Source organism: Toxotes jaculatrix, chromosome 9, assembly GCF_017976425.1.
Source record: "Toxotes jaculatrix isolate fToxJac2 chromosome 9, fToxJac2.pri, whole genome shotgun sequence".
NCBI lineage: Eukaryota > Metazoa > Chordata > Actinopteri > Toxotidae > Toxotes > Toxotes jaculatrix.
Genome location: NC_054402.1, coordinates 18,220,233 through 18,248,222, shown reverse-complemented (window position 1 = coordinate 18,248,222; position 27,990 = coordinate 18,220,233). Strand labels below are relative to the sequence as shown.

General features: G+C 40.9%; 2 protein-coding genes across 7 annotated transcripts; both read right to left on the bottom strand.

The window, feature by feature from the left end:
- Positions 1–30: 30 nt before the first annotated feature.
- On the bottom strand, positions 31–22,819 carry brwd1 (bromodomain and WD repeat domain containing 1). 5 transcript variants are annotated; one of them, XM_041045801.1, is made up of 44 exons: positions 22,615–22,816; positions 22,443–22,501; positions 22,290–22,319; positions 22,015–22,074; positions 20,936–21,086; positions 20,590–20,688; positions 19,187–19,347; positions 18,652–18,873; positions 17,939–18,039; positions 17,067–17,137; positions 16,792–16,892; positions 16,603–16,643; positions 16,387–16,488; positions 14,848–15,001; positions 14,591–14,725; positions 14,072–14,200; positions 13,629–13,777; positions 13,250–13,326; positions 12,804–13,034; positions 12,454–12,637; positions 11,885–11,975; positions 11,427–11,546; positions 11,224–11,291; positions 10,696–10,921; positions 10,364–10,480; positions 9,670–9,777; positions 8,843–8,967; positions 8,381–8,463; positions 7,966–8,077; positions 7,411–7,472; positions 7,114–7,269; positions 6,812–6,932; positions 6,520–6,645; positions 6,312–6,378; positions 5,858–5,908; positions 5,469–5,594; positions 5,225–5,377; positions 4,905–5,065; positions 4,404–4,576; positions 3,805–3,930; positions 3,486–3,671; positions 3,079–3,396; positions 2,763–2,918; positions 31–2,659 (listed from the first exon to the last, which is right to left on the bottom strand). In XM_041045801.1, exons 1-44 carry the CDS (start codon positions 22,649–22,651, stop codon positions 1,224–1,226), a joined length of 6,762 nt encoding a protein of 2,253 aa, XP_040901735.1. In that variant the 5' UTR covers positions 22,652–22,816; the 3' UTR covers positions 31–1,223. The 5 variants fall into 5 exon arrangements, 3 of the variants coding, with proteins under 3 accessions (XP_040901735.1, XP_040901736.1, XP_040901737.1); XM_041045802.1 differs by having other exon boundaries at positions 11,439–11,546; XR_005894562.1 differs by lacking the exons at positions 31–2,659; positions 2,763–2,918; positions 3,079–3,396; ... (12 more) ...; positions 7,966–8,077; positions 8,381–8,463 and adding an exon at positions 11,004–11,047 and having other exon boundaries at positions 8,940–8,967; positions 22,615–22,819.
- A 1,092-nt stretch (positions 22,820–23,911) lies between these two features.
- On the bottom strand, positions 23,912–27,664 carry si:ch73-281n10.2 (uncharacterized protein LOC561719 homolog). Of its 2 annotated transcripts, none has more exons than XM_041045806.1 (6): positions 27,469–27,664; positions 26,349–26,378; positions 25,249–25,278; positions 25,080–25,118; positions 24,848–24,970; positions 23,912–24,742 (listed from the first exon to the last, which is right to left on the bottom strand). In XM_041045806.1, the coding sequence occupies exons 1-6, from the start codon at positions 27,481–27,483 to the stop codon at positions 24,680–24,682; spliced, it is 300 nt and encodes a 99-aa protein (XP_040901740.1). In that variant the 5' UTR covers positions 27,484–27,664; the 3' UTR covers positions 23,912–24,679. The 2 variants fall into 2 exon arrangements, with proteins under 2 accessions (XP_040901740.1, XP_040901739.1); XM_041045805.1 differs by having other exon boundaries at positions 23,916–24,745; positions 27,469–27,655.
- Between the last annotated feature and the right edge of the window lie 326 nt (positions 27,665–27,990).

Below are 27,990 nucleotides of genomic sequence, written 5' to 3'. Positions count from 1 at the left end.
TTCTAAAGGATTAAGGTCCAACACAGAATACACCTTGAAATGATGTCTTTATTAATAGGAGGAATAACTCATTCATTGCACTCCACAACCACATTGTGTTAATATTTTTCCTGTGAAATCTGTTTATTAAAGGTGTAGTACGAAAAACATTAAGCAAAATGTCATAAAGCGACTATTTAGAAACCTCCCCATAAACAAAACTAAACCATGTGACTGGCAAAATGTTTTAAGTCAACTCTGAAAAAGAATTTAATACTGAAAGTAGGTAACACAGGACAACAATAAAAGGTCTTCCCAATATGAGAAATCACAGTATTTTGCAATAAGTACTTTTGGTTACTTGTACTTGGCAAAAAGGTACCAATTTGTGACATATGGCAAGACAATGCAGTTAAATGTAAAAAAAAAAAAAAAAAAAAAAAAAAGTAAGAAAAAAAGCTATAAAAAGCTAAAATTTAAATAAATGTTTTGCTACTGACTGACCAACCCTTTCAGGCCATGTCATTCTCAATCACATATTTACATCTATTCACTAGAATACAACACAAAAACTAATGAAAAAAAAAATGAAATGGTATGGGGAAAAAAAAAATCATACTCGTTCATTTGGCTCATATCAAAACATAATACAGTCAAGCATTAAGTGTGTGGATTTACAAAGGAGTGCTGTAGTCAAAAGTCTGAACGTGGATTCGTTGTTGTCCCAGTGAGTGTGCTTGGACATCTGCCGACCTGGAATTGTTTCTTTTTCTTACCTTAGCTCAAAAAACAACTGCATGTCTGAGACTACAGTAAACTTAGTTGACCCCTGAGTTTCTAATGCAAAACTAGTGTATGAAATACCTCATTACAGTGTATCTTAGTGCAAGCCAGCAATATGCTTGATTAAACAGAGGTATATTAGATAGCACCCAAGCTGACAAGATTCCCCAGAATGGTTACTCTGCTGGCCAAATCACAACAAGCAGTATGGGAGGTGGTGTTTTGCTCTGTAATCCTTGTGAAAACCAGCAGTTCAAATGCTTGAATTTGTATTACATCTATAAACATGTTTTTTTTTCATAGAAAATATAAATATCCCTGAATGAAACAGATTCACAGCATTTTCTCTCGAGGACTCCAGTGCTACTACCATAACATGGCCATCAAGTGTCTTTAAGGTCTCCAGTTAATGTCCATCTCCACCTTTCCTCTAAAGCCTGTAGTTCCAGCCACTATGTCCTTCATTCACTGTCGTGGTAATTTACCGTCCGCTTTCCCCGGTTCCGGGTGTTCACGCGCGTCTTTCGCTGCGGCTTGCTGTACGACTCGTCGCTCTCCTCTTCCTCTGAGGCAGCCCGTTGCCGGCGTTGCCTTAATTGGCGGCTAGCCGTCCGTTCAGTGATCCCAGACCGTCTGTGACTTCTCCTCTTTGGACTGCTGTGGGACCCTGAGCTGGCAAATGAGTTTTCAGAGGCTGAAGACGACTGTTCACTTTCTGAGTCAGAACTGCGGTTGCTGCTGCTGTAGCTTTCCTTTCGCTTGTGTTTCGGCTGCCTCACGTTCTTCTTCCCACTCCTTGAACGTCTGACATCTTCCTCCTCCTTGCTGGAATCGGACTGGGAAGAGTCCTCCTCGTTGCTGTTACCATTCCCTTGTTTGGATTCCCTTTTGGGACGTTTTGAGGAGCCTGACCTCGTATTTTTATTGTTCTTCGACACTGGCCCCTTCTCCCCGGCCTCCTCTCCATCTTCAGAGTCTGAGGTGTAAATGCGTTTTCTCTTGGAAGACAGCTGATTCCTGGTTTCACTGGGAGAGGTTCTGTTAGACTCTCTCTTATTATACTTATCTTCCCTCGAAGTTGTGGCTGTTTTGTTACCGTTCCTCTGTTTCCGCTGGCTCGCAGAAGCAGAATCTTCCTCAGAAAAAGAGTTGTCACTGATGTATTTCTTTTTTGGTAGGGCTCGGAGGCTAAGCCGTCTATTTGATGTGTTATCTGTATTATCTGACTCTTCGTCTGATGAGCCGGTGGAGCGTTTCCTCCGCGATTTCCTCTTGGGTTTGTATTCCTGTTCAGAACTTTCTGATGCCGAGGTGCCACCGTGAGGCCGTTTAGATTTGCTCTTGTTTCGCGCTGACCTCTTTGTCTTTGTTTCAACCTCACTTTCCTCACTGGAGTGATTGCTTTCTTCTTTGCGTTCTTCATCTTTTTTCAGGCTTTTCTTGCGTGGGCTGGATCTCTTTGGAGAATCACTGACTTCGTCTGATTCTACACCGTCCAGTTTATTAGTTGAGGCAGATTTTTGTTTATCTTGGCTTTTTGAGGGTGTAACTTTACTCTTTTTCTTAGAGTCCTTGTGGATTGCTTCGTCCACATTTCTTCCATTTTGGTGTGGGTGTTTCTGGGAACTGTGGTCTTTGTCCTCTTCATCTGAGCTTACAGGAGGTTTGTGTCGTGTGGTCCTGCGTTCAGTGTCTTCTACCTCCTCCTCTTCCTCCTCGCTTGTAATCCTCTTTTTCCTGGCTAGAGTGGTTGCTGTGCTTCTCGAAGGTTTCTGAGACACGGCCGCCTGTTCCTCCTCAGATTCTCCAGAACTCTCCTTGCCAGTTTCCTCCTGCTCAGAGCTACTGTCAGCCTTGTGATGTTTTGAACTGTGTCCGTTTACATGGGACAAAGTATCTGCAGAAAAAAAAAACAGATTAGAAAAACTTTCATCACAGTTCCAATCAAGTGGCAACTAGAAATCAAAAACTTTAACGTGACTGATGAAGACATTATTCACCATTTCCCTTTGTTTTAGCAGCTTGTCTTGATGTCCTCTGTTTGTTGGACCTTGTGTCTCCATTCTGCTGATTCTGGGAGGACAACGAAGCGTCGCTGTCATTTCCATCCTCCTCGTCCTTCGATTCAGAGCCTGATTCTTTTGTATTCCGAGAAGCTAAAAATCGAAATGAGAAAAACTGAGCAAAAATTGATCCTGTAAGCTGTGGACATAAAGATGCAAATATGTCCGTGTCTCTTCTGAGTGTCCTTAAAGAGTCCTGAAGTCTGGCTTTAAATGTGTATTTTAAAAAGTACTAAGAAAAGCATTTGCCTACCCCGTGTTGACAGTTCTCGGTCTGAATCTGAGCTGCTCTGGATCACTGCGGTGCGTTTGCTGGCCCAGGCTGTATGGCGGAGGCGGCTGCTGCTCCTTCTTGGCTTCTCCTCCTCTTCATCATCTTCATCTGATGCTTCAAGGAGTTTGATCTTGTTCACAGCTGCCCTAGCCGTCTTTCTCTTGAGCGACCTGCGGACCGTGACCTCCTCTTCCTCCCTGTCCGAGCCCTGTGACGTGGGTCTGTCGGAGTCCCGGTGGCGACGTCTCTCCCTGCGAGACGACCTGCTGCTGTGACCGTTCATCTCCGCTCTGCCCTCTGAAGACAAGCCATGGAGAAGGATGTTAATTGTGTGACTGTGACTCACCGGGCTTTAGGTTTAAAAAGGACATGTCCGTAGCGTTCACCTGTCCATTTCCTGTCTGCGGCAGCACTGTTTCTGGTCAGCCGTGTACTCCTGCTGTTTTTACTCCTGCTGGGGTAGCGACGACCTGAAGACTGGGAGGACACTTCTCCATCCTCGCCCTCTTCGCCCTCACTGTCAAACTCCTCCTCCTCGTCATCTTCCTCCTCTTCACTATCACTCTCGGCAACTGGCAACAATATATTTCCAGATACATCATTTTCGGGCTGTTTGTTTAAAAATACATAATTTCTAAATATTGAATTATGATCTCCTGGTTTATCTAAATACAAGGCATGCTATTTGAAAACTTAATTTCTGACCTTTTTTCCTCTGCTTGGAGCAATTGCTTCTTGTAACTCTTGCTTTCTGTCTGCGTTGTTGGTGCCTTAAGGAACCGGGACGATTTTCCTCCTCTGACTCACTCGCCTCGCTCTCACTGTCAGACTCTGAAGAAGAAAAAAGAAAAAACACAAATCGTGTCAACATTTAAACTAATGAGCTATCAGACGTGTCACTGCGCTTCAGGAAAGCACTCTCTAAAAATGTTTCTTCTGAACAGCATTTAATTATGGAATGTAAAAAATATTGTGGAAGTTCCAACAGTGCTTCTTCAGACTGTAGCTTTCAGTTTTCAGACTCCTCGCATGATAATTCAGAGAACAGTATCTATCACTATAAATGTGCAGTGGGACTGTTAGAAAACCAATCATGTAGCAAATGAGGTTAGTGTGTCATATTCAGGTACAAATGCACAGTTATGCTCAGTGCGAGCTGGGATTAAGCAGTTAATTGACAATTACTGCTATGTAATATTTCACTTGGGACCAGCTTGTTCTGACAAACATGGCACAACATAGTACATTACACAGCTGAAGAATCTTGCTTTTTATCATTACGAGTTTCTGTACTGTCTCTGTACCTGGTGTTGATGAAGCAGCTTTGGAGCCGGAGTCGTCCTCCGAGGAGCTGTGACCTGAGCTGCTGCTTCGACTCCTCCTCACTCTCTCAGGAACAGACACTTTGGCTGAGGTAGATTTGGTCACTGATGTCGACTCCACTTTTTCCTGAGTTTTGACTGCAGCCCTCTTTTGACTTGAGAAGAAGAAGAAGAGAAGAATGCAACTTTTAAATCAGAGAGCGGGGCATGGAAAAGCAATTATCTGCAAGTATTTCATCATATGAGCCTCAAACCCTAGCTGGTCTGACACCTGAACATATTTTTTGAATTTATGAATTAAACTGACTACTTTTAAACATATGTGCCGCCTTAGTAAGTGTACAGTTGGAAAAACACAGAGTTACAACCACATACTTAATCCAGATTTTTACCCATGTCCTTTAGAGTACTTAGTTTGCCCACTGATCCACTCAAGTCACCTGTTAAGCAGGTGAGCTGAGGAGAGGATAAACTCAAACAGACCTTGTGGTGGTGGTGGGCTGATCCTGTTGCTGCATTTTCTTGCGGAACCTCTGACTGCGACGGAGCCTGTCACTGCTCTTGACAGCAGTTTTGTACTCAGATATGATTGTTCTGATTTGCTCCTCAAAGAAGGCCGAGAGCCTCAAGGTCATACTGTAAATCTACGCCAGAACAGAACAGAAAAAGAAAGGAGGAGACGGGTCAGACAAACTCAAATATAAACTGACATCCAAGCATAAATGAAATTTCAATCACAAATCTGAACCCCGAGGAGGTTCTAATAGCTGTTTTAGCAGATTACTTTTCCAGATTTTCATTACCTTGGAGCGTTTATTGGGTGTGTAGGCTTTAGCGTTGGCAAATATTAAGCGGGTGTCCTTGCAAAGCTCTACAGGGTTTTCATAGTGGTCTTCCTCCAGGGCCCTTTTCACTGTCCCGAAGTCCATTGGTGTATCAATAATGTCAAGGTAGTCCTGCACAGGCACACAAAACACGATTTAGACTTCATTACAAAAACACAGAGACACATAAGACAAAATGTAGCCTACTGGTGTCTTAACTCACTGGATAGTTCTGAGGATCCACAGGTAGTCTGAACGGCTCTGAGTCCTCACACTCAAATATGTAGTTGAGCAGACTCTTGCACTGTTCCTTCCAGGCATCTCTGTCTGGCAGCACCTCTACAGAGCGCTGCAGATACCAGGAAAAGAGGGGGGAGATCATCATGATATGTAACACATGCTAATCCGCAGCTACTGAGTCATTATCTACCACTGAACTGTCATCTCTCTTTTTCTCATACAGACTGTGACTAACAATGATGTAGTATAGAGCTTCAACCACTGATGTTTATTGATCTTTAATTTGCGTTGTCTTGTTTTTTTTGTCAAAGCCTTTTATATGAAACAGCATTTATTGTCTATTATCCACATACACACTGTATGTCTATTTACCTGACGTAAACGGTGTCCACTTGAAGTTCCTGGTGCTTCTGTATCCTCATCCTGTAGACAGTAATCAAATATGGATTACTTGAATCTGATCATTGTACTACTAATTTAATTTTCCACTGCTGAAGGGACACTGATAAATTGAGTAAAAATGGAAAACAACCATCCGAACATTCACTTATTACAGCTTGTGGACAAACGTTGTCTCCTAAATCTCTGTGTTTCAAGTAAAATCAAACAAATGCAACACTGAGTTAAATCAACAAAACAGATTTTATGTAAATAAATAAATAAATAAAAGCATCAAGTACTCCTCCTACACTCACATCTATATTTACTCGTCAAACTAATGTGTAGCTATTTGACAAGCAAAGTAAGTTCACCTATATGCGACACATACAACACATAAATAAATGTCATTACACACAATATCAAAGTTTACTTTACTTAGGCTTACCTCTTCATCATCATCCATCTCTTCAACAGCACTGTAAATCTCCATGATATCTGTGCAGCTTGGATCACTAAGCAAATTAGGAAAAAATATTACAACTTTAAGTCTACAATAATAATTTTAGGTGTTACAACTGTGTTATATTTTGGACGGCATCACATTTTAAGTTACTGTTTTAGTAAAAACATCGGTATAAAGAACAAAAACTTACTTGACAAATTTCTGGAGGACATTTGTGATGATTTTTGCAGAGTGGGCAATCTTGCTCCTTGGCTCATTGAAAGTGCGGGCATTATGTGCAATATACCTGGCATCCCAAATTAATGCTGAGAGGCGTCTGTGGAGGAAAGTAAATATACTCTGTTGACCAAAAGTTATTTAGAATTTCAGTAGGCAAAAACAATACAAGGACAGATCAAGATATCGGCCAGGAGTACAAATAATGCCATAAATCAGCTCGCATTAACAGGTATGTGGAAGAAAGAAAGACTGGTGGGGCCAACCTGTAGAATCTGTGCATTAGTCGCAGTTTGATGGTTCCCAGATCAGTAGGATAGGCGATCACAGTGCAGTAGGTGGGATACTGGACCAAGTCCACAGGACCAGAGAAGGGAGCTGCAATCTCTGTAGCAGAAACACAATGTATTGACGTGATTATAACTGAGCAGAAATTCTGTCACAGTTAAATGGATCTTGACCTTGATGTGAGTGAATGTCCTAAAATGCCACTGTGACAGATAAGTGAGAGAGAAAGTATGTGAGCGAATGTAACAAAGTTAAAGAGCGTCTGTGTATGTTTACACACCGACAGTGATGAGCTGGTCGATGCCAGCGATGACGCGTTCGCACTCCTCGTCCCTGCTCCTCTCGCCCCACTCCCCTGGCAGAGGCTTGTACATCAGCTCGCTCATCTCCTCAGCTGTCACAGGGATACCACCTCCTTCTGTCTCTGGCTGCTGAGCTGCACAGCAGAGACAGACTTGTTCAATATGCAGTGAAACACCATTAACCACACTTTCAGAGCAGACCCCAGTACTGTGTTGTCTATGTGTGTGTGTGTGTGTGTGTGTGTGTGTGACTGTAAGTACAAGGTCTTACTTACCATCATCTGGAATAGGCTCCACATCCCAAGGACTCAGTTTCTCAATTTCCCCATTGTCCCATCTGGTGGGAACACAAAAATGGGTTTAGGACAACTTGCTGCACTCAACAACCAAACACTGAGTGCTACATTTTTTTTATTTCTTGAATTAAAATCTATTAAATATATGTTACAGCATTTAATAAAATGTTTTTGTTTTGTTTCAGTAAAAAAACAGAAATAAGTGTTACTGTAATTACAAGAACACAGAGTGTCAGATGTTCTGTACACAGTGCAAAGAAGAGATGAGTACATTAACCTGGTTCAATGTCAGTTGCCTATAAACAATGTAATGCATCTTAACGTTCATTAGGGGGCAGACTGGCCAGTCACAGGCAAAAGGATATAAAGTGTAAAAGTACATATAATTGACGGAAAGGCATACAGCATCCAAGCTTTGCTTTAAATAGTGACAGCTGTGACAGTCAAAATCAGTATGTTAAACACCAGCTTGATATTGGTTGTATCCCAACCACAGTATCCTTGACTTGACAACATATGTGTTTTTTTCCCCACCTGACTTTGAAACACTGGAAGAGACTGTCAGGATATTCCGGCTGGTAGGGCTCCTGACAGACAATGGTCCCAAACCACCAAGCATCGTCTATTACTGAGCGAAACCTGTCGTCTGCAACAGAGAAAGTAGTACCAAATTCAGGGGAAGGAGAAAGAAATGTCTGGCGCCTGTTTATTGTGGTGGCAGCACTGTTGATGAAGCATTTGAAACAGGATGTATGTGAACAACCTCACTTCATCTATCAGCACCTCCACTAAAACAACATTAATGCTAAAATTGAAATGTTGACATAAAACTATTAATTTCACTGTAGGGAGCACATTTCTTCTGTGAAGATATATGTATATTAAACTAATCACACGGATGGAGGACGCAATGACGACGTAACATTTCTAACAAGGTTAGAAAACTTACTTGGTTGCCAGTTTCTACGGAGTGCCTCGTCATAACTTTGCCTCAGAACCAGGAAATCTATCACATCTGGCATGTCGTGGTACCTGTTGGAGAAATCAGTCGTTTTTTTTTTATGGGGAAGCACAACAAACATCCAGTGTCTTTGTGAAACTGATGCTGAATCATGCTGATGAATACACATGTATTTTATAAAACAAACTGCAGCACCAGAAATCTATCCTGCTTTTCAAAATCAAAAACAGGATTTTATCCTGACGATTTTGGAAGCAGGAGAGATTATTATAGTTAGCATAGCCTTACTATTTCCATAGAATAATTACCTAATTTTTGACCTTATATATTCAGTTCATTAAAGACTCTGGTAAATGCCTCCTTCATGTTGGATTGTTAACGAGAATAAGAAAAGCAACAATGTTTATTGTGTGGCTCAACAAAGCCGGTTAATGAAACTGAGCTGCTTACTTGACAGAAAACGACTTGTCTGTGATCTTGCCAGTGCCGTGGTCAATAAGAGTCAGCTTCAGACAGCAAAGTGTTGGAGGGCAGACTTCATATTTGATCCCAGTGATCTTCACAAACTCTTGGTCCTATGAAATGCACAACAAGGTTTCCATTCATGTCCAAGATTTCTGCTTACACAGATGAGCTAAAACATTGTGACCGCTCGAAGATGAAGCGAACAACCCTGACGATCTCATAACGATGATGCATGTCATACATTAGATGGTGAACAGTGAACAGTTGGTTTGTGTAGTCAATGTGTTGTTGGATCCAGGACAAAGGGTCAGGACAAGTCCCCCTTTTGACAAGGACCAAACTGTTATGGCCCAAACGACTGGCGGCTTGGACCATGTTCGAAACATCAAGCTTTGTGGGGCACTCCCTGTAAACGGTGGTGAGTATCTAATGACAGTGGTCGGAGGAGGGACAGTGGTTCACAGAGACAAACCACAAATTAGGGCACTGATGATGCACAAGGACGGCCAAGGCTATCCCATGTGGTCCAAACCAACAGAACAGGGTACTGTGGCACAAGTTACAGACAATTTTAATAAGGGTTAATGGAGGAATGTGTCACAACACACAGTACATCACATGCTGCTGTTGTATGGGACTGCACAGCCACAGACACATCAGAGTGCCATGCTGGTCATGATGTTTTGGCTCATCGGTGTATACTATACATAATCCTGATTTTCAGTGTTTAAAGTGGCCTTAGTGAAGACTTTGTAAATTGTGTTCAACTTCCTACTTCTCACTTCCTTCTTTCTAACTTGACCTGGTCTTACCCGCAGCTCCATTTTCTTCCAGGGCTGTTTATCTAAGTTGATGGGGTACAGATCACTCCGGCTCACTGCCTCAACGTAGGCTTCATGTCCCTGCCGAAAGTAGATCACCTGATAGACACAGAGAGAGTCAGAGCTTAGAATGTCTTCTTACATTTTCTTTTAACAGGATGACCATGATGCCCTGCTACTACCACCAAAAGATTTGCCAGAAGCATTCAGACTACATCTATACATTTGCTGTATAATATTTTAGAACAATCCAAGCCGTTAATAATATCTAACATGTATATATACATTTCCCAGTCTTACTAATTTTACAGTCTGCTGACAGATTAAAAATATCTGCAAGACAAACTGCAAGAGTTTACAAAAACTTACATTTCTTTACATTTTGTGTATGGTTAAATTCTTGGGTTTTTATAGTAATTTTATCCATTTCTCCGAGTCTCTTGAGGAAGAATTAAGTTTGATCTTGTTGTCATAGGGAGCATGATTTCCTGCCAAGTTGTTGAGGCTAAGTTACGACTGGAAAAATATTTTTATGATTTTTGTTTGAGAAGACCAAGCAGAAACTGGGGGATTGAAAGAAAGCTCAGAACAGATATAAATTCTGTAAAATCACACTGAAGAATTGTTTCCTCATATAATGACAGCATGGCTCTATAAAAATACAAATCCTACTATTAACACATACCTCATCGCCCATTTGGGGAACAAAAGGAGACTTCCTGGGAATGACATCAGTGATCCATGGTGAGGGTCTGAACTCATTGGACACCTCTCTGTTAATGGATGGTCTGGCCTTTGGACGCTGATTGAAGCACCAAGATGGGAAAAAAAAATTAATTTAAAAGAGTAAATGTCCACCTGTTCTAAAATATTTATTACATAATGCATCATTATGTTTCCTCAATGACAGAATCTAAAGCGGTCTGGGTGATGACTAATCAGTTAAGATCCACACAGTGCCACGTCAGGATTAGTAATCTCATGAGTGGAGTAGGATATCAGTGTCTAACAACTCACCCGGGGTGCCTTGTTCTTTGCTTTCTTAGTCTTCTCTTTGCTTTTCTTCCCAGGTCTTTCCTCCTCATCACTCTGCTGTTTCTCCTCCTCTTCCTCATTCTCTTCTTCCTCCTCTTCGGAGGTGCTGAGTCTCCGCTGCACTCGTTTCCGTGACGACAAGGGGGTAGAGGGCTGCAGGTTAATACCGGCGTCTGCCGTCCAGTCCGAGTACTCGCTGGACGTGTGGCTGTCCCATAAAAAGCAGTTATGATTATTACAGTTTAAGTTACATTGATGAAAGCAGGCGATACAAAATGTAATAAACTAACTTGTTTTAACCTGCTTGGGGTACCAGATGGGTGGAGAATGCCACCTAAGACAACACAAGGGGGTTAACACAAAGGTTTAACACCAAAGTCAATACTTCTCAGTTTATATAATTTTTTGATTCAGGAAAAAACCCTTTTATCTGGTACTCTAAACAAGTTCAAACAAATGCTAAGAATTCCTCTCCAACAGTATGAGGCCCTTGTCTATAAAGCTTTATACCTTGAGCTGTCACTGTTCCACTCCTCATCATTAGAGGACTCCAGATCACTCCCATCCAATTCATTGTCCTGAACAGATTCAAAACAAGAAACAAGAAACTGCTTAAAAAAAAAAAAACAACAACACAGACACACAAAAGAAATGAGGTGCTTATAAATGACATTTTTTTCTCCAAAGTCAGAGGAAAGTAGAAAATGTGATACCTCCGAGTGTACCTCAGAGCTTGCGGTTTCCTCTCCTTCACATGACAAGTCCATAATATCCACCGTGTCACTGCGGCCGTGCGTTCGCTTCGTAGTGGGAGGCTCATCGTCTGAATCATCCTGGGGGGACAGATGGGACTGACTCAACACGAGTGCAAAGATTTGTACAGAAATACTTGTGAACTTGGTAAAAAAAAAAAAATGCTGAAATCTCTGATAACAAACGAATAAAAACAATCCCACAGAGGCCATAGTGAATATATGTAATATACACATTAAATATACAGCATTTTGAAAACATCCAACACCACACCTTTAATCAACATGTTGTGGTGGTGTTGTCGTTTGATGTACAGTACTTAGCGTCTCATGAAAATTCACTGAATAGGGGGTAGACAAACCATGTTTGAAACTGCCACTTAAGACTTCCTACACTGTTACAGGAACAAGAAACCTACTCGACAGCTACTGTAGATAATGCGTCTCTTCTTTGCATTGTACAGAGCCACCTCCTCATCTCCTTTGGATGCTCGGATGTCCTCCTGGTCCCTGGAAAACAATTTATATAATGTTTAAAATTAAAGAGGAAGACTACTAAAAGTGAGAGGAATCTAAATTTTGTAAAATATTGTTACATGTAAACCACACTCTGTTGCTTAGTAGTGGCCATAAGCACCTGTTCATTTTCAATTGATGTTTACAACATGCCTTTTATGCCTCAAAAAACAAAAATAATGACACTGGACATGCTTTCCAGTGTCCAGTATTTGTCTGTGGATATCATAAAGAAAACCAGGCTACTTTCACATTTATTTAAATCCTATTTCCGTGTCATGAAACAAACATGAATATGTAAAATGTTGAATTCAGTTGGATAGGATCTAAATATTGATCTAATATGGGAGTAATAGTGTCCCCTTAGAAACAAAATCCAGTAGAAATGTCCAGTGAAAAGCATGTCCAGTCACATATGCCATATCTTCAGCTGTGGCTGCTAAGAGGTAATACTGCTCTCTCAGGTCTCTACCTGTACGTGCTGGGTGACAGTTCAGGCACCACCACCCTGCGTCTCCAGGCCTGCAGGTCTCTCTCAGTGGCCATCTGGCTGCGAGGAGCATTCTGGTGCATCTGTCGGACGCCCTCCACCTGTCCGCTACGGCGCAGACCCACATTAGGGGGTGACTGCACATCTGCACGATCGTTCACAGACACTGCAAAGCAGGGAAAATAGAAAATATTAACCTCCAGTAAATGATCATGCTGTATTTTCAAGGGCATTATGTCAAACTACCAAAATCACACAGCTAGCCTCCAGCAGCTCATCAGATCAATACATCAGCTAAATCAATCCAATGCAGCACTGGTGCCGTTTGATACCTCTGCGTGGCGTGCTTGGTGCTGGTGCCATGGCTGGACCCTGTGCCTCAGCCAGCCCCACTGGTCCTGCTCCAGCACCCAGTGCTGCCTCTCTCCCAGGCTGGTTCTGCCGGTCCTGCTGTTCCCGGAGCTGTCGGATGGCCTCATCCAGAAGGCTGCTGCGTCTTACTGTAACCTCCTCGTGCTCTGCAGTCTGTTGGCTGATCACCTGCTCCACCACCTCGCCATCACCTCAACATCAAACAGGCAGACCAAGAGCATGAGTGGATGGTAGCGGAGGACATATACTTACACCAGGCTGTTTGGAAAAGCCTGACATGTTATCAAACCTAGCTGGCTGATAAAGGAGTGAAAGTGGACTGGGAAATTTGTGACTTATAAATTAAAACATACGTTGTACAGTAAATTTTTAGAAAGGGCTAATAATGGTCAAATTAAGGCCTTACTAGTGGCTACGTATCCCAGCTGGGGTACCAGGTGTTCAGCAGCAATGTTCTCCCGCCCTGGAACAAGTCGCTGGTACCTGAGGTTAAAAAAAATAAAAATAAAACAAAATAAAATAAAATAAAACATTGCTTAGTTTATTAAGATATTTTTTAAATCAAAGACAGACATTTTGTTTTGCTAACTGACCTCGCTATGAAGATCATAAGTAAAACAGGGGCAATAAGACAATAAAGTGATAAAAACAATTGAAGATCAAAATGTAACTGCTCTTATCTACTTAGTGCTATTTTTCATAGTGGTTTAGGGCTTTGAGAACCTCAACATTCAATGGATGGAGACCGTATTACTGCTGTATAACTGATAGAAGCTCAAGTCTACCTGGGTGGATGCGGGTTTCCATCTACGTCCACCAAGAAGGGTGGGGGCATGAGATGGGGTGCCTGCTGTGTCTGTTCATCCAACACAAAGCCGTTGGCATCCCGGATCAGTGGTCTGTAGTCTGTGTGGAAGAACACCTGGTCTGGAAGCTGTGTCGAGACCAAGAGAAGGAAGCCGGATAAGATACCATGCTTCTTTTATTACATTCATGTAAAGAGGGATTCAGTCATGCACACTTGTTTTTTTGGACGACCACAATTTCATACTGTACAGTGAGCTTACAAAGTGATAAAGTTAAAAGGCTATAATATATTATCAATCTGTAAAAATCGAATACTGCATATGTGTGAAGCAGAAAACAGTAACTGTCCATAAAAATGGCATTACTCTGTTTTTTTACCTGGCAATAAACATCAAGATCAAGATTTAAATTTTTTCCTTGCCTTGTCATACGGCTTGGAACTGCCGAAGCCAAAGACGAGCAGATGGCCGTGAGAGTCTGTGCAGGCGAAGCGCTGGCCATCGGGAGTGAATTTGCAGTCAAACACGGCTCCATGACCCTGGCCCTCAATCTGGATGAGAAACACAAAATCGCCCCAGGTACAGAAACTCATTTACAAGGGAGGTAAATTACACACAAAGGAAGTTTTAACAACAGCCCAAATTATTATTTTTTAAAATTATTTTAGGTTTTCAATTCTTGTTCACACTGCGTCCTTGCGTGATTTTTCCCCTTTCAGATCCTGCAGGACCTTCAAAACAGAATTTTTAAAAATCGCATTCTGTTTCTTCCTTTCTACTAAACACAAACTAAATGTTTAGTTACCATGTTGCTTATAGATGTATTTGTCATGTTGTGTATCGCGCCTGTAAATAAGCATTGTTTGTTTATCATGTTGCTGAACTGTTGCGTTCACCATCCTGTAAACGCCATGCTATGATAGTGCTGAGTGTCAGTGTACCATGTTGAAGTAGTGCTGTGTGTTTGTCCCTCGCTGCAGATCCCATATGAAGACATTCCCATCGTGGCCGGCAGACAGGATGATCCTGGGGTCAAAAGGGTGTGGTTCCAGTACAAACACCTCAGCCTCATGGCCCTGAAAACAGTGTTCAGATTAGCCTCTGATTTTAAAATTAGTCCGTTTTGTTAGTCAGGTGGTTGCGATATCTCCCCCGTTCAACATTTTACAAAAAGAAACACAACACTGTGCACAATTACTTTAAGGATATGTAGCAGCTGTCCCGTGTAGGAGTTCCACACTTTGAGGAGATGGTTGTTAACAGCCGTGATGACTGTATTGTCATGGCGATCCCACGCTACCATGGTGACTTTGGGTTTGAAGTAGCTTTCCTCTTCACTCATTGCTTCGGCGCTGTGGGGAAAAAAAATACCCGTCAAATTAGAAAATACACATGCTATAGGCTGCAGCTCTTTACTCAACACAAACTCGCAGCTTGAAATAACTGGCAGCTTGTATCTGATGCTGTCTCTGGAAATGATACCCTTTGTTTCCTGTTGCAGTGAGCATGTTTCTACCTATTCCCCCTCCACAGCATTACCCTGAGTATTTGTGTTTTCTCTTTCACCTCACTGAAGAAGACAAAAGAAGTGGGTAGTTTCATTTATGATCAAAAAACCGCAGCACATTTTCTATTTTGTGTCATAAAGCAATCCAGCAGATTTACCACAAATAAAAATCAAACAAGGAACAGAATGAGTGCACTTAGTTTGATTGATCCTAAGTTATATAAACAAATCACTACACATATGTGGTGCTCATGATTTTCTTTTCCAATGAAGCAAAAACCCTCTTTTGTACTGGATTTTCTTGGCCCTTCATACAGAGCACATTCATTATTTCATATGTATATGAGATAACATATAGCTTTGAAAAATGTAAATTAAGATTTATATTCTAGAAACTGTCAGATGAGGCTCTTTTACAGTTCTTCCAAAGACAGACAGGCAGTGGTAAACACTATTTCTTTCTCACATTTCAGAAAAATACAGGAAAGTATGGTTAGACTTATATATGTCAATGAGGTACTGCATCAGCACATATACATTCTCTGAAGGAATGACAGTGAAATAAGACCTAACTGTTTGGAGTCATTTCAAGTTTGACTTTGTGATTTTGTCCATCAAGCGTGGGTGTCTGATTTAAAAGAGAGAGTACAAACTTAGGTCAAGTTTGTACAGAAAAACAAAAAGAAAGAAAAAAAAAATCTTTTCCTTCTGTTACTGCCCAGTAATATCACCATAGCAAACCACAGGGAAATGAACAGTAAAAAGTATCATTTTACAGTATCCTAGGTTTTGAGTTATCGGTAGTCATTGTTCAGAAACAATGACACTGCACATAAAAATCCAGCATCTTTCTGTCCTTAGCTGGAAATGATGTAAAGTCTTCATGGCCTGTTAGTGACTGTCTAACAGACAGATGAGAGAGCTAAGGCTTATACAACCTGACAACCGAACAAATAAAACATTTGGGCAAATGGATTCCTCAGCTGACATCAGCACCTGGTTCAGCTGGACATGCTCCGACAGCTCTTTGAGGCGGACAAGACAGCAAACGGTTGCGCCTCATTTAACAAACCTTCCAGACACTTTTTACAGCAAATGAGTGTCTTGTTCTTGCATATTCTGTTGCTTGTACGGTGCATTTCCTCATCTCATCACGTGATTACAGAGCACAAACCAAGACAAGACTGGCTTCATCCACACTGTGTGTACAGCAGCAAAGTTTGTCCTTACCCTGGAAGAGTGGCAGACATGTTGAGAAGGATGCACCTCCACTGCTGCCGCTGATGGAGCTTCCAGATCCGCGCTGTTCCATCTCGACTTCCACTCACAAACCTGAGCCAGGACAGTGACAGCGACTCTTTATTTAATTCATTTTTAACTGATTAACTACCATGATAAATGAATGGTGCAATACAAGAATAGAATATACAGTGATTTTTATCATACCTTTCACCTGAGTGGCAAAACTGGATGCTATCAACTTTGTCCTGCACAGAGACAACAGAGATACAGAGAATGATTGTTGCACTTTTGTGTTATTGCTGTTCGGCAGCTGACAGGGTATGTGAATATGCTCTGTTGCAATATGTTGCAACAGAAATATTAACGTGAATCGGCTCTTGGGAGGGTTCTTACTGTGTGTTCATGGAGCTCTGATATCTTTTCTGGACTCCCACTTCCCAAGTAATATATTCTGATGACATCATCAGTGCTTCCTGTTGCTAAGAAAATCCCACCTGAGGAGAAAAAAAAATCAGCTTGAGGTGGTTAACCCAAAATTTAAAAATTAACCTGTTTGTCTTTCATAATTGCTAGATGATAATTCTGAGAAATGCACTGCGCTAAAACACATGAAGTGGCATATATACAGGGTATCCAACACAACAACACTACCTGAAATGACTAATTACCTGGACTAAATGAAGAGCACACAGTCTGAACTCCTGGTCTTGGCCGCTCCGTAAATTTGTGTGGCCGATCACTTCAAAGATAAAACAGAATTGTTTTTTACTGACAAAAAAAGTAGCCTTTTACTTACACTCAAAAGTACACAGTAAAACAGGAGCAGTGTTATTCCTCAATAAAACTGTCAATTGAAGATTCGCCTAATCCAACCGGCTTTTTGCCTTCAGGGTGACAGATGTGACAACAGTCAGGTCAGATGCCAGGCTGACATTCTTTTGTCAAATAAAGGTCATCCACTTACTTTGAGGAGAACAAAGGTTACTTAATACCCATTTAGTCTTTTCAGATATCTTACTAATTTAATCATGTTATACTTTTACCTGGTTACTTGCTATACACATAGATGCTTTCTACTTTGGTTTATTAAGACAAAGCAGGCATTTTTCATGCACCAATATTAAAAAGGTTCCATATTAGTGATACAGTTGCAGTGTTGGAAAAGAGAAAAAACTGCCAACCCAGTTTGGCTTGTTTTCCAGTGTTTGCTGAGGGCCTACTGCTGATTTCACTTAGAAGAGCTGCCATTTTTAACTCTTATTTACAAGACAGTCTACAGCTTAGCACGTTACAATATTTGCTAGGAGCCTTGTTAGTTTAACCGATACACAAGCAAACAAAACTATGTTGTTGTTTTCTTTCTTTTCAAAAAGCCACAGTGTGAATCCTTTGCTTTGAGATTTTAAAGATCATTTTGAAACCCACAGTATTCATAGTAAACAATATTTAATGGCTTATTAATTTGATCATATTTTTTGAAGTGCTACAACAGAATATTTGTGTGTGAAACACATACAGTTATTTAACAAGCAGCGCTCACCTAAAGTTGATGTTGTTGACATCCCACTGCCAGAAGCAGACAGTAGCATCAGTTCCAGTGGACAGCATGTAACGTTTTGAGCCCTTGGCAAACGGTGAGAACTGAAAACACAAGACATCTACAGGTCAGTCACATGAATTATTCTGACTAAATTATGTTAAAATTAATTTAGACACGGATTGTGCGCAGTGAGTCAAATATTAACACTTTTCCCTCTTACTATCCAGGTCAGGCTAAAATTCTCTACTCTGGAGCCAACATGCAAAAGAACTAGGTTAAATTTTTATTTTCTGGCATACAATACTAACCTTCAGTTGTTCAAGTGATAGCATAAAATTAACAATAATTGACAGGTTCTCTGAATCTGTATAACGTTGTTCTGGCAGTGTACAAAGAACAATGTTTTTTTATGCTTGGCTGAGGCACAAGCTGTCACAGCAAAAAAGAGATAATGACATGAAGGATGATGGAAACATGATGCAAATAAAACAAGACCACGCCAGACTTTCTACAACTACAAACAAAAATACGGTACAGCATATAAATATATATATATATATAATTAATTAATTAAATTAACAAACTCTCGTTCATATGATAATAATTACTTTCGCTTCAGACAAAGAACCAGCTCCTTCTTGTCTTTTTAAAACACAGAACAGCATCACATAGAAAATGACTGTATATTAGAATATTGACAGAGATTTCTTTACCTGAAGGGAGGTAATGGATCCACTGTGCCCCTGCAGCACAGCCACGGGGGCACAGGTACGAAGGCACCATACACGGATGGTCTTGTCACAGCTTCCTGCGGCAATTAGTGTGTTCTCATAATTAACCGCCAAGTCTGTGATTTCTGCAGAGTGTCCTCGCAACGTCGAATGAAGCCTTCCATCAAACGAAGACCAAATCTTCACCAAACAGTCATCCGAGCCCTGAAAAAGAAAAATAAGAACTTCTATTTTAATATTTTACTTTTACAGGACAAGTCTTGCACAATGTTCAGATGATAGCCTAGCACTCGGTGGTATAAGAAACTTGGATCTGATCCTAACAACATTAAATTTGTACAGTCGTAGTCAGCTGAGTGTCAAATTCTTAAATGTGCTCTATCAAAAGATTCAGGGTTAATCAGTGGTTTAAAAGAGCAAAAGCAAAACTACTGTGATCACAGCACAATGAGTAGGAGTTTTTGGTTTTTTGTTTTTTTCCTGAGAGGGGGAAATATGCAGACAAATTCCATCTTACTGTGAAGATCCTGAGACCGGTGCGATCAAATGCGATACAGTACACTGCAGACAGATGCCCCAGGATCCGCCTATGCAGCCGCATGTGCTCATAGTTGCTGACAGGATTGATGGAGCTGAAGCGCTGCACTCCCGTCAGCTCTCTCCCTCGATGCACCTTCACTGTTGATGATAAGATGCCAATCATCAGAAGAGTGATGAAATTACAGGACTGCAACAGGACTGGTACCAGCACATACACAGTGGGTGTGAGATATATTTACTGGAAGGTGGGCAGGAATGGATCGGGCATTATAATCATGCAATAAAATGAAACGTGGAAATACAAGAGGCTGTTATTCTTGGGCTTAACTAAGTATCTAAATGCATTGTCTTTCAATAAGCCGTATGCCTCTCAATACAGCACCAAATAAACTTAGGTTTTACTTTAGATTGTTTATCTCAGTCACTTGCTTAATGTCTCTTTTTCTAATCGTGTCAGTTAATAAATCTGACTTAAACTTCAACAGCACAAAATGAAACTGCCACCCCGAAGTCAGATCTGATCTGTAAACAGTAACAATATCACTGCTGCTCTGAAGTCAGATGCATCTGGTTTGTATCTGTTACTATGGGAAACAACAAAATATCAGAGAAACATTAACACCATCCATAATCTTTTTTTCTGCTTTAAGTTCTCTCTGCCTCAAGCTGAAGTTGTTTTAAGCATGTAATGAGGCCCGTTTGTGGTTCATGCCTTCTAAAAGGTGGCTTACTAACAGTCGGGTAACTTCAAAAGCATAAAAAAAATATCCAGAAGGCGGCCTATGTGTGTATTTCTTTCTGTGAGGAAGGACAGACTTTGAATAAAAAATACTGTTGCAAACAGGCATAACAAGAACCTCTGCAGCAATATGCTAGAACCGCAAGAAATCCAGAAGAACTGGGCAGGTGAAGTATTGAAAATTAATAATAAGAAGAATTCAGTGCAAATCTCTAGATGAAACCTTGACTTATGATCACAATAACTGTAATGTTAATCGCACAATCACAACAAACACTGCAGTGTAACAGGCTGCAATGAAGGCATCCAATCTGGCTAAGTCATTGCAGTGCACCACACAGTGATATCTGACAACAGACTGACAAAATGCCTTTTACTAACATTTGGACAGTCAGGGGAAAGAGTAATACACAGTGCATTATACTGTAAATTCTTCAGACTTCAGAAATGTGCACATTGCCCAGTCATTCAATGACTTGTCAGCGCACACATCACATGCATGGTTAGTGGAGAGAGACATTTGAAAACACTGCCAAGCAATACCATGCCAAATACATGTAGCAAGCCCCAACACATCAATTTGTCCATTTCATTTTGTTTAAACACACATAACAGAGGAATATTAATGAGGCCAGACTTACCTAGGTGTGGAGGATTCTTGCAGTTCAAAGGCCTCTCTGGTGGTCTGCCCCGGTGAAGGGCTGCATATGATGAAGCTTTAAACCGCACACTGTCGCAGTCTGAGAAACAAAACAGAAAGTTCAGATAATGATTAAGCTGATCACCAGCTGCATGTGGTGAATGGACTGTATCAGTTCTGGCAACTGTACAAACCATGAAACTATTCAAAATTGTAAAACTCAATGTTCATCAGTGTAAGTGGAATGTGTAATTTCCACTACCTCATCAGTACTGACAAAAAAAGATAGTTATAAAATTCCGCCTCAAGAGTAGAAGTACTCAGGAGGAGCCTTGAAGATTGTGTACCTTTTGGGGTCCTAAGCATTGACTGCTTTCCGGACCCCAGGAGAGAGTGTACACCTGGGACACATGATGGCACCTCTTTGTCAAGAAGTGGTCCAATCTGCTTACATATCTGTAGCAAATGGTCTGGTGCAATGTGTCTGTTGGCTGCAACCTGTCAGAGCAAACAAAGACAGAGTAGGGATATGACACTGAATGCAGATCACTGTGGAAACGATCGGTCGATAAATTTATCGACAGAAAATGAATCAACAATCATTCTGATAATCGATTATGAGTCTAAAATGCCAAACAACCTTCTTAAATGTAAGGATTTGCTGCCCATCTTTGCTTTGGGCCACTGTAAATTGAATATGTTTCGGTTTTAGACTGCTGGTCAGACATGCACTGCTAAGATGTCAGAACTTACGACTAATATTTTACTGTTTGCTCACATGAAAACTGAAAACCAAGAAACCATGCAGTTATGTTGTATACTGCTTGAGTTGAGAACTATGTGTGCATGTATATGTAAAACTGACTTTATAGATAACATTTATCTTGTCTAATACTAGTAGTTTTGAGACTTTTCTGGGAGCTGCAGCTTTGTTAAAATACATGTCTGACCGGCTGTCTGGTTGTTTCATGTGCTTCTCAACGCCTGCTCTGGGAGGCGTGGCTTCTTATGCAAAAACAGTCTCTTTTTTATGGACCAATCACAGCGCCGGTCACATGCACAACAACGCAGAGACAGCACATCTCGGCCTCTGATTGGCCAGTGGAGCCGTCTCTACGTAGCGAGAAGCCGAACTACCCACCCTATCTGCAGTACAACAGTCGGGGCTAAATAATATTAAACCCTCTATTCAAATACGGTTTTCTGAGCGAACGTATCCGAGTTCACTTTCTGAAAAAAATTAACCCACCGAGAATAAGCCGTGACCTTGTCAATCATCCTAAGTCAAAGATATCCAACAGCGGTCCACCAGGAAAAAGAACAAAGACCGTAAACAAGCGCAGAGCGTGGACACAGGGTCCCCTGTCACAAGACAATAACAAGCACCGACAATGAACTTAACGACAGAGACGAAGTTAAATCTCACCACATCTTCATATGTTCTCGGGTGCTCGTTTCCCAGCCAATCCAGTCTCCCGGGCAAGAGCTGTGGAAAACAAGAGTTTTTATAAAGCGGAGTCCGCACATAAAACACCAGCGGGTACACATAAAGCTATTAAAATACCGGGTGATGTCAAACGAGTGAGACGTACAGAGGTGCTAAAAAGTCGACAGCAGTGAGACAAGTTTTATGCCCAGACTCGGGCAACAGCGACGGATAGCAGCTAGCAGATAACAAGCCGAGACAGCGGAGATACACACCTGATATTCCTCCAGTTCACTCGCCAGGACCTGCAGTGGATTAAAAGAGGCGATTCAGACCACACTCCTTCTATTAACTAACTCTATTATTAACTAGCTAGTCAACTATTTTCTAAGACAACATAGTGTGCCAGTCAAGGCACGCCAGCTCACCTCAGCCGCTCTCCGACATGGACCCGTTGTTAGAAAACGAGAAATCAAGTAATAGAGCTCTGAAATTGAACAGTGGGGAAATTAACCGTGAGAAAAGCAGCGGGGTTATCAATTAGCACGAACCGTATCGTTGTAAATTGAGCTATCAGTTGGGTTTACTTCTGCGGCTTACCCGACTCAAGGAGCGAAGTGTTCCGATTTTTGGCCATTGAATCGGCCGTGATTTGGAGAGGAGAAACAAATTTTAGGCTAACTTTATGACTACAGAGAATAGGATATATTTATTTAATTTCGGCTACACAGCTCTGGCCCCCTCCACGGTTGCTCCCGCTTTCTATTCAGCCTGTTTGCAGTCGCCATTGGAAGGATGAGGCCTCAGCGAGTCGACTTACTTCCGCCACAGCGGAGTAACACAGGAAAAAGGGGGTGGGGAGGAGCGCCCTCTCAACAAAAGACAAAAGTAAACGCTAGCTGGCAGGCTGACGACATTTGCATTATTCGAGTGTAACATCAGGCACGTATACTATTTCCAACCCCACTAGTAAAATTAAAAAAAAATAATTATTTAAAAATAAATTTAAAAAAATAACACGTTACATTTAACACAACGATCAAACGACCGCCCCCCCACCATTTTTTTTTTTACAGACCAAGGTCGTGAGTCCTGCACATGACGTCATATGTGAAGGTTGCCAAATTTGCGTTATCAATCCGTTGATTGATAAATTACGCTTTACCAATTTTGTGAAAAATGATCAGACCAGTCCTCTGGACGGGATGGAAGGGCACGACCGTATCGCCACTGACTTATTTTCTTTATAGTAGCTGACTCAGAGGCAAGTTAACTGTTGTAGCTTCTTTAGTATTCATATATTAATATTAATGTGATAACATACGCTACCAATCAAAACGTTTAATTTTCCAGTTGTAGTTTATGGTCTATGTTCCTTAAATTATACCATATAACAAATAAGCAATTTGAGATTTGAAAAAAGAACTATGGTATCTTTTTATTGGGCTAAATTTAATCTTAATTGATGACTCAACCAGCAGCTGAACACACTCATGACATTTTTAAAACAATAGAAATCAAATGTAACCAGTAATAATAAAACAACCAGTGATACTGTATTTATATGAATATACCTGAATTATATGTAACTAAAAATCCAAGTGGGTAACAAATGCAGTCCGCCCATTTTAAGTTAAAATATATATTTTTATATATTGGCGTAACATCCCCACAAGTTCTCGGACAGAGTTACTTGGAAAAAAGATTTGAAATCAAAGATCCTATCATTAGCATTTTTAGTGTGAGGATTTTCTGCCCAGTCTCATCTATTTCTCACTTAGGTGGTTAAAAATAGCAATAATTGATTTCAGGTAACAATAGGGAAACATCTGAAATCCATCATTTTATGTCAATCACTGTGCACAGAAAGGAATACAAAAGAATATTGAATACATAATTGATGAGAGACAATCAAATATTTAAAGAGAAATTTCCACTTTAATTGGCATTTTATACCATTCATAACAAAGAAAACATGTAATTAACATTTTCTGTTTTTTTCTTAAAAAAAGAGGAAACTGTACATTACTAGAGAAATCCCAAAACCACATTGAATATATCCACAAATCTGTGGCATATACATTTTGATGACTGAAGTGAAAATACAGTTATCCTAAAAGGATAAACCAAAGCACATATCATAAACTCTGTGATGCATTTTATTTTGAGCACAGCTGAGTATGTAGATCAGTTTAACTGTCCTCAAATGTACTATCACAGACTGCATTAAAAAAAGGAGGGTGGGCAATTCCAGCTCAAGTGAACAAGATGTTACTTAGCAAAGAACACAACTCTCAAACTTTCAATCGTCCAATCAAACACATCACATTATGATGTAGGGTCATAAAATCCCTTCAGATGCCTCTGGAATGTCTAAGGTAAACTCTGCTGGAATTGAAAATCAAATTCCTGATATAGAAATGACTGCATGTCATGCAGAAAACTACAACCTACAAGCAAAGTAGGAAGCCAGAGGGACAGAGAAAAAAACAAGTACAAGCATGAAATTAAATGAAATTTGTAGTATTTTTTAAAATGCATTTGTGCAGTCAGATTCCTAAAAACACTGCTGTCTTAAGAAAATAGTAGATAAAAATATTCTCTGCATTGTACAAGGAAGGAGGTACAGGTAGCAATGGCATCTGAGTTTTTGGGGGTTTTACTACTACTCTGCTGCTTTATCCTCCTCTTCAGCCTTGTCCTCCTTTTTGTCTGCCTCATCTTCAGCCTGCTGAAGGAGAGGATGGAGAAAACAAGCCTCATCATTTTGTTCTCTTTAAACATTGCTGCAATGCAAGCAAAGAGCAAATTTCACGAGGCAGCGCTGTCATACCTCCTCAGGTTTGGCTTCCCCGTTTTCTGCAGGAGCCTCTTCTTTCTCTGCTTGAGGTTCTTCTTTCTTCTCCTCTGGCTTGGCCTTTGCTGCCTCTTTCACCTTTTTATTCTTGGGAGGTGCCTAACATGTCGAAAACAAACCGATCAGCATGAAATGAACCCTCAAACATGAGTAATTGAGAATAAAACAGTGCATCTTAACTGAATAAGGTAAAGATTTCTTCCTTTACCTTTGTCTTTTCTGGCTGTGGTTTTGGCTGCGTCTCTTTCTGTAACACACACACACACACATCCAACAATTATGCATCATATTAAGCCAACAAAATATTTATAATAGTAGTAGAATATGTGCTGCTTTTATTAGGGTGACATGGTTTGACTGGGCAATGTAGAACTCACTTCTGACAACCTCTGAGACTTTCTCCGTGGCTGAAGAGAAAAATAGAACAAGATGTTAGTTTGGTCATTTAAAAGTACTGATAAACATAATACAGAATCAGAGTCCACAGAGCATTTCTTTTCCCATAAAATTAATGATGAAACAAATGTTACTCAATGTGGGGTGGTACTATAAGCAAAAGAAGGAAGTAATGAGGGCCTCTACGTGTGTTTCTCAATAACAATATGTAACTGACATGTGCCTCAGCTGAATGTCTGGTATGACTTTTGTGTTTGTTTGTTTTTGGCTTTGGGTGTAAGAGACAGCCAGTACAGGGAAAAATAAACCATTTATTTATTTATCTGTTTAAAAAGTCTGTTAAAAAAAATCCTTACAACTCACTCATATGAACCAATTTCTGAATCAGAAGTGTGACACTCTTTGTGAGAGTGAAAATTTAAATACATGTACATTTGAGTCACATCAGTCACAGACAAAACAAATCAATTCACAGAGGTCAAAACATAACATCCTTGACAGAAGAAATAAAAAAAATCCTATATCATATGGTTTCATCAACTAGCTTGATGAAACCAAGACTGAAAGTGAAACTGCTTCATTGTACTGTTGTTCTTTTTTCCTGCATAACTTTACTGTAAACGGTCATACAGGGGTCAAAGGTGAAACACTGCATGGTGGAGTTTGTAGCAGAAAGTGGTGTTTATGCTATGGTTTCAAAGTCAATTGTAGTCTTGTGAAAATTATTTCTGCATACAGCAGAAATCTGAACTTAGAGTCGGGGTATTCTAACTAAAAGAAAAAAAGAGAAATTTGGACTTTGTATTAATCAGCGCCTCCTAGAGGCTCTGCAGTTCCTCAAACCCAACAGTGAGACGAGGTTTGGATCATAACCTGTACGACCAACTGACACTGTCATCCATAGACCTTCAGTTTCTCACTTGCAGAATTGAAACTGGACTGCACCTAACTAAAATGTAAATAGCCATCCAGTATCAGACAAGCCCTTCTCTTTGTCTTGACAGAAAACAGAACAAAATGTTCATTCGGGTGTCAGTCTGGATGTCGAGATGAGTTTGAGAGTCAAGATATGAATACTAACCTCTGCACTTGCATCTGCATCACCGGTTGACTGTGAGAGACAGAGAGGGAGAAAGAAATTAATAAGCCAAGAACAACAACCATTCATGAGTGAGCTAAAGTGGGTGTGTAATGCAAAGGGGGGATGGGCACCTCTCCCTCCCCTTAAGTCACAAAGAAATTATGCAACCTTAAAGTGGGGAGGGGAGTAAGACACGTTTCTAAAATGACCGAAAAGTTTGATCCAACCAAACACCGTAGCGCATCACTCATGGGACAGAAATCTTTTTGCTTAGGAAGGCATGGTGCTGGAGATACTTTAAGCGGAGGTGAAGTGGGGTCGCTCCATCTCCACATGCGCTTCCATACACCAGTACAGTGAGTCTGCCTTATGTTCCCTACGTGCCTACACCTCAGGATTGATCCGTAAAACTTGTCTCCGACATGATGGCTGGAGACGCTGCAGTTAAAACGGCCAGATGTGTCGCTGTCTTATCTGCTGCCATGACGCTCCTGAAGAAAAAGACTGTACACCTCAAGGGTGACGCGCACCAGCTTTACAGTACGCGCAATCAGAGGTCAAAATCTCAACGGTGTGGACTGAAATTACGCATTTAGCAAGTCCAACATATTCTGTGTGCAAATAGCTGCCTAAGTATGAGCGCGTCCGACCTACGATAAGTTCAAAAATCCAGTGGCAATTACGCAGGAAATTTCCACGAAATGGCAACCTGTACATCGACGGTGGTTACACCCCTTTGTTTGATCTCAGCACACAGCTAAGACTAATTCTTATTAAACCACAGCGAAGACGCACAACCACCAAGAAGCAACATTAGAGGACACCATGCAATACGCAAACTTGGTCGATAAAAAGGCATGCTGCACTGTACTAAGTAAAAAGGCGCCACTTCCCTGTATCAACAGGGTAGACACGACCAGACCTGAGCGCAGCCAAGGTGGACTTCGTGCATGCACATGGACACATTGTAGCAACTGTTTATAACCTTACATTATAGCGCATGCAGTGTGAAAACATACATTATAGCGATATAGAAATACACCCTTTGCATTTAATTAATGTTAATAAATATGCTGTAGGCTAATTATCGAAATTCCACAGTCTACACATTTGAACTTACTTTTTTCCTTCCCATTGTTGCTTAGATTGTACGGCAGGGATAAAAGAGCAACACAGCCGTTTTACAGGTCAAGAAACTAAATGAAATGTGAGTCAGCCCTACACCTCTGCCTACACTTCCCGTGCGGTCTGTAACTTAACATAAACGTCCGACCAGCACCAGAACTAGCTCAAACCGGATTGGATCCCCCCTCTCGGTATATTTTATCCCTTATCCTACCAACCTACCAGGAAGAGTAAACCCCCGCCCCTTGCTTCCAGTGATTGGCTTTGAGGTCCAGGCAGCATATTTTTGAACCATAACATCTTACCTGTGTGGGCAGGATTGTATGCCAATCAGTGAACCTACTCAACTCTCACTTTTTAATCACTGCCTGTTTCCACAGGGTGTGTGTGCAGGACAAGGGAAAATGCAGAAGAACAATGTTGAAATTATGAGGTATTAAATAAAGCTGTGGTTAATTATATTATTATAAAACCCACATCAAATCTTAAGATATTGCTTTTGTGTGCGTTGTGGGAT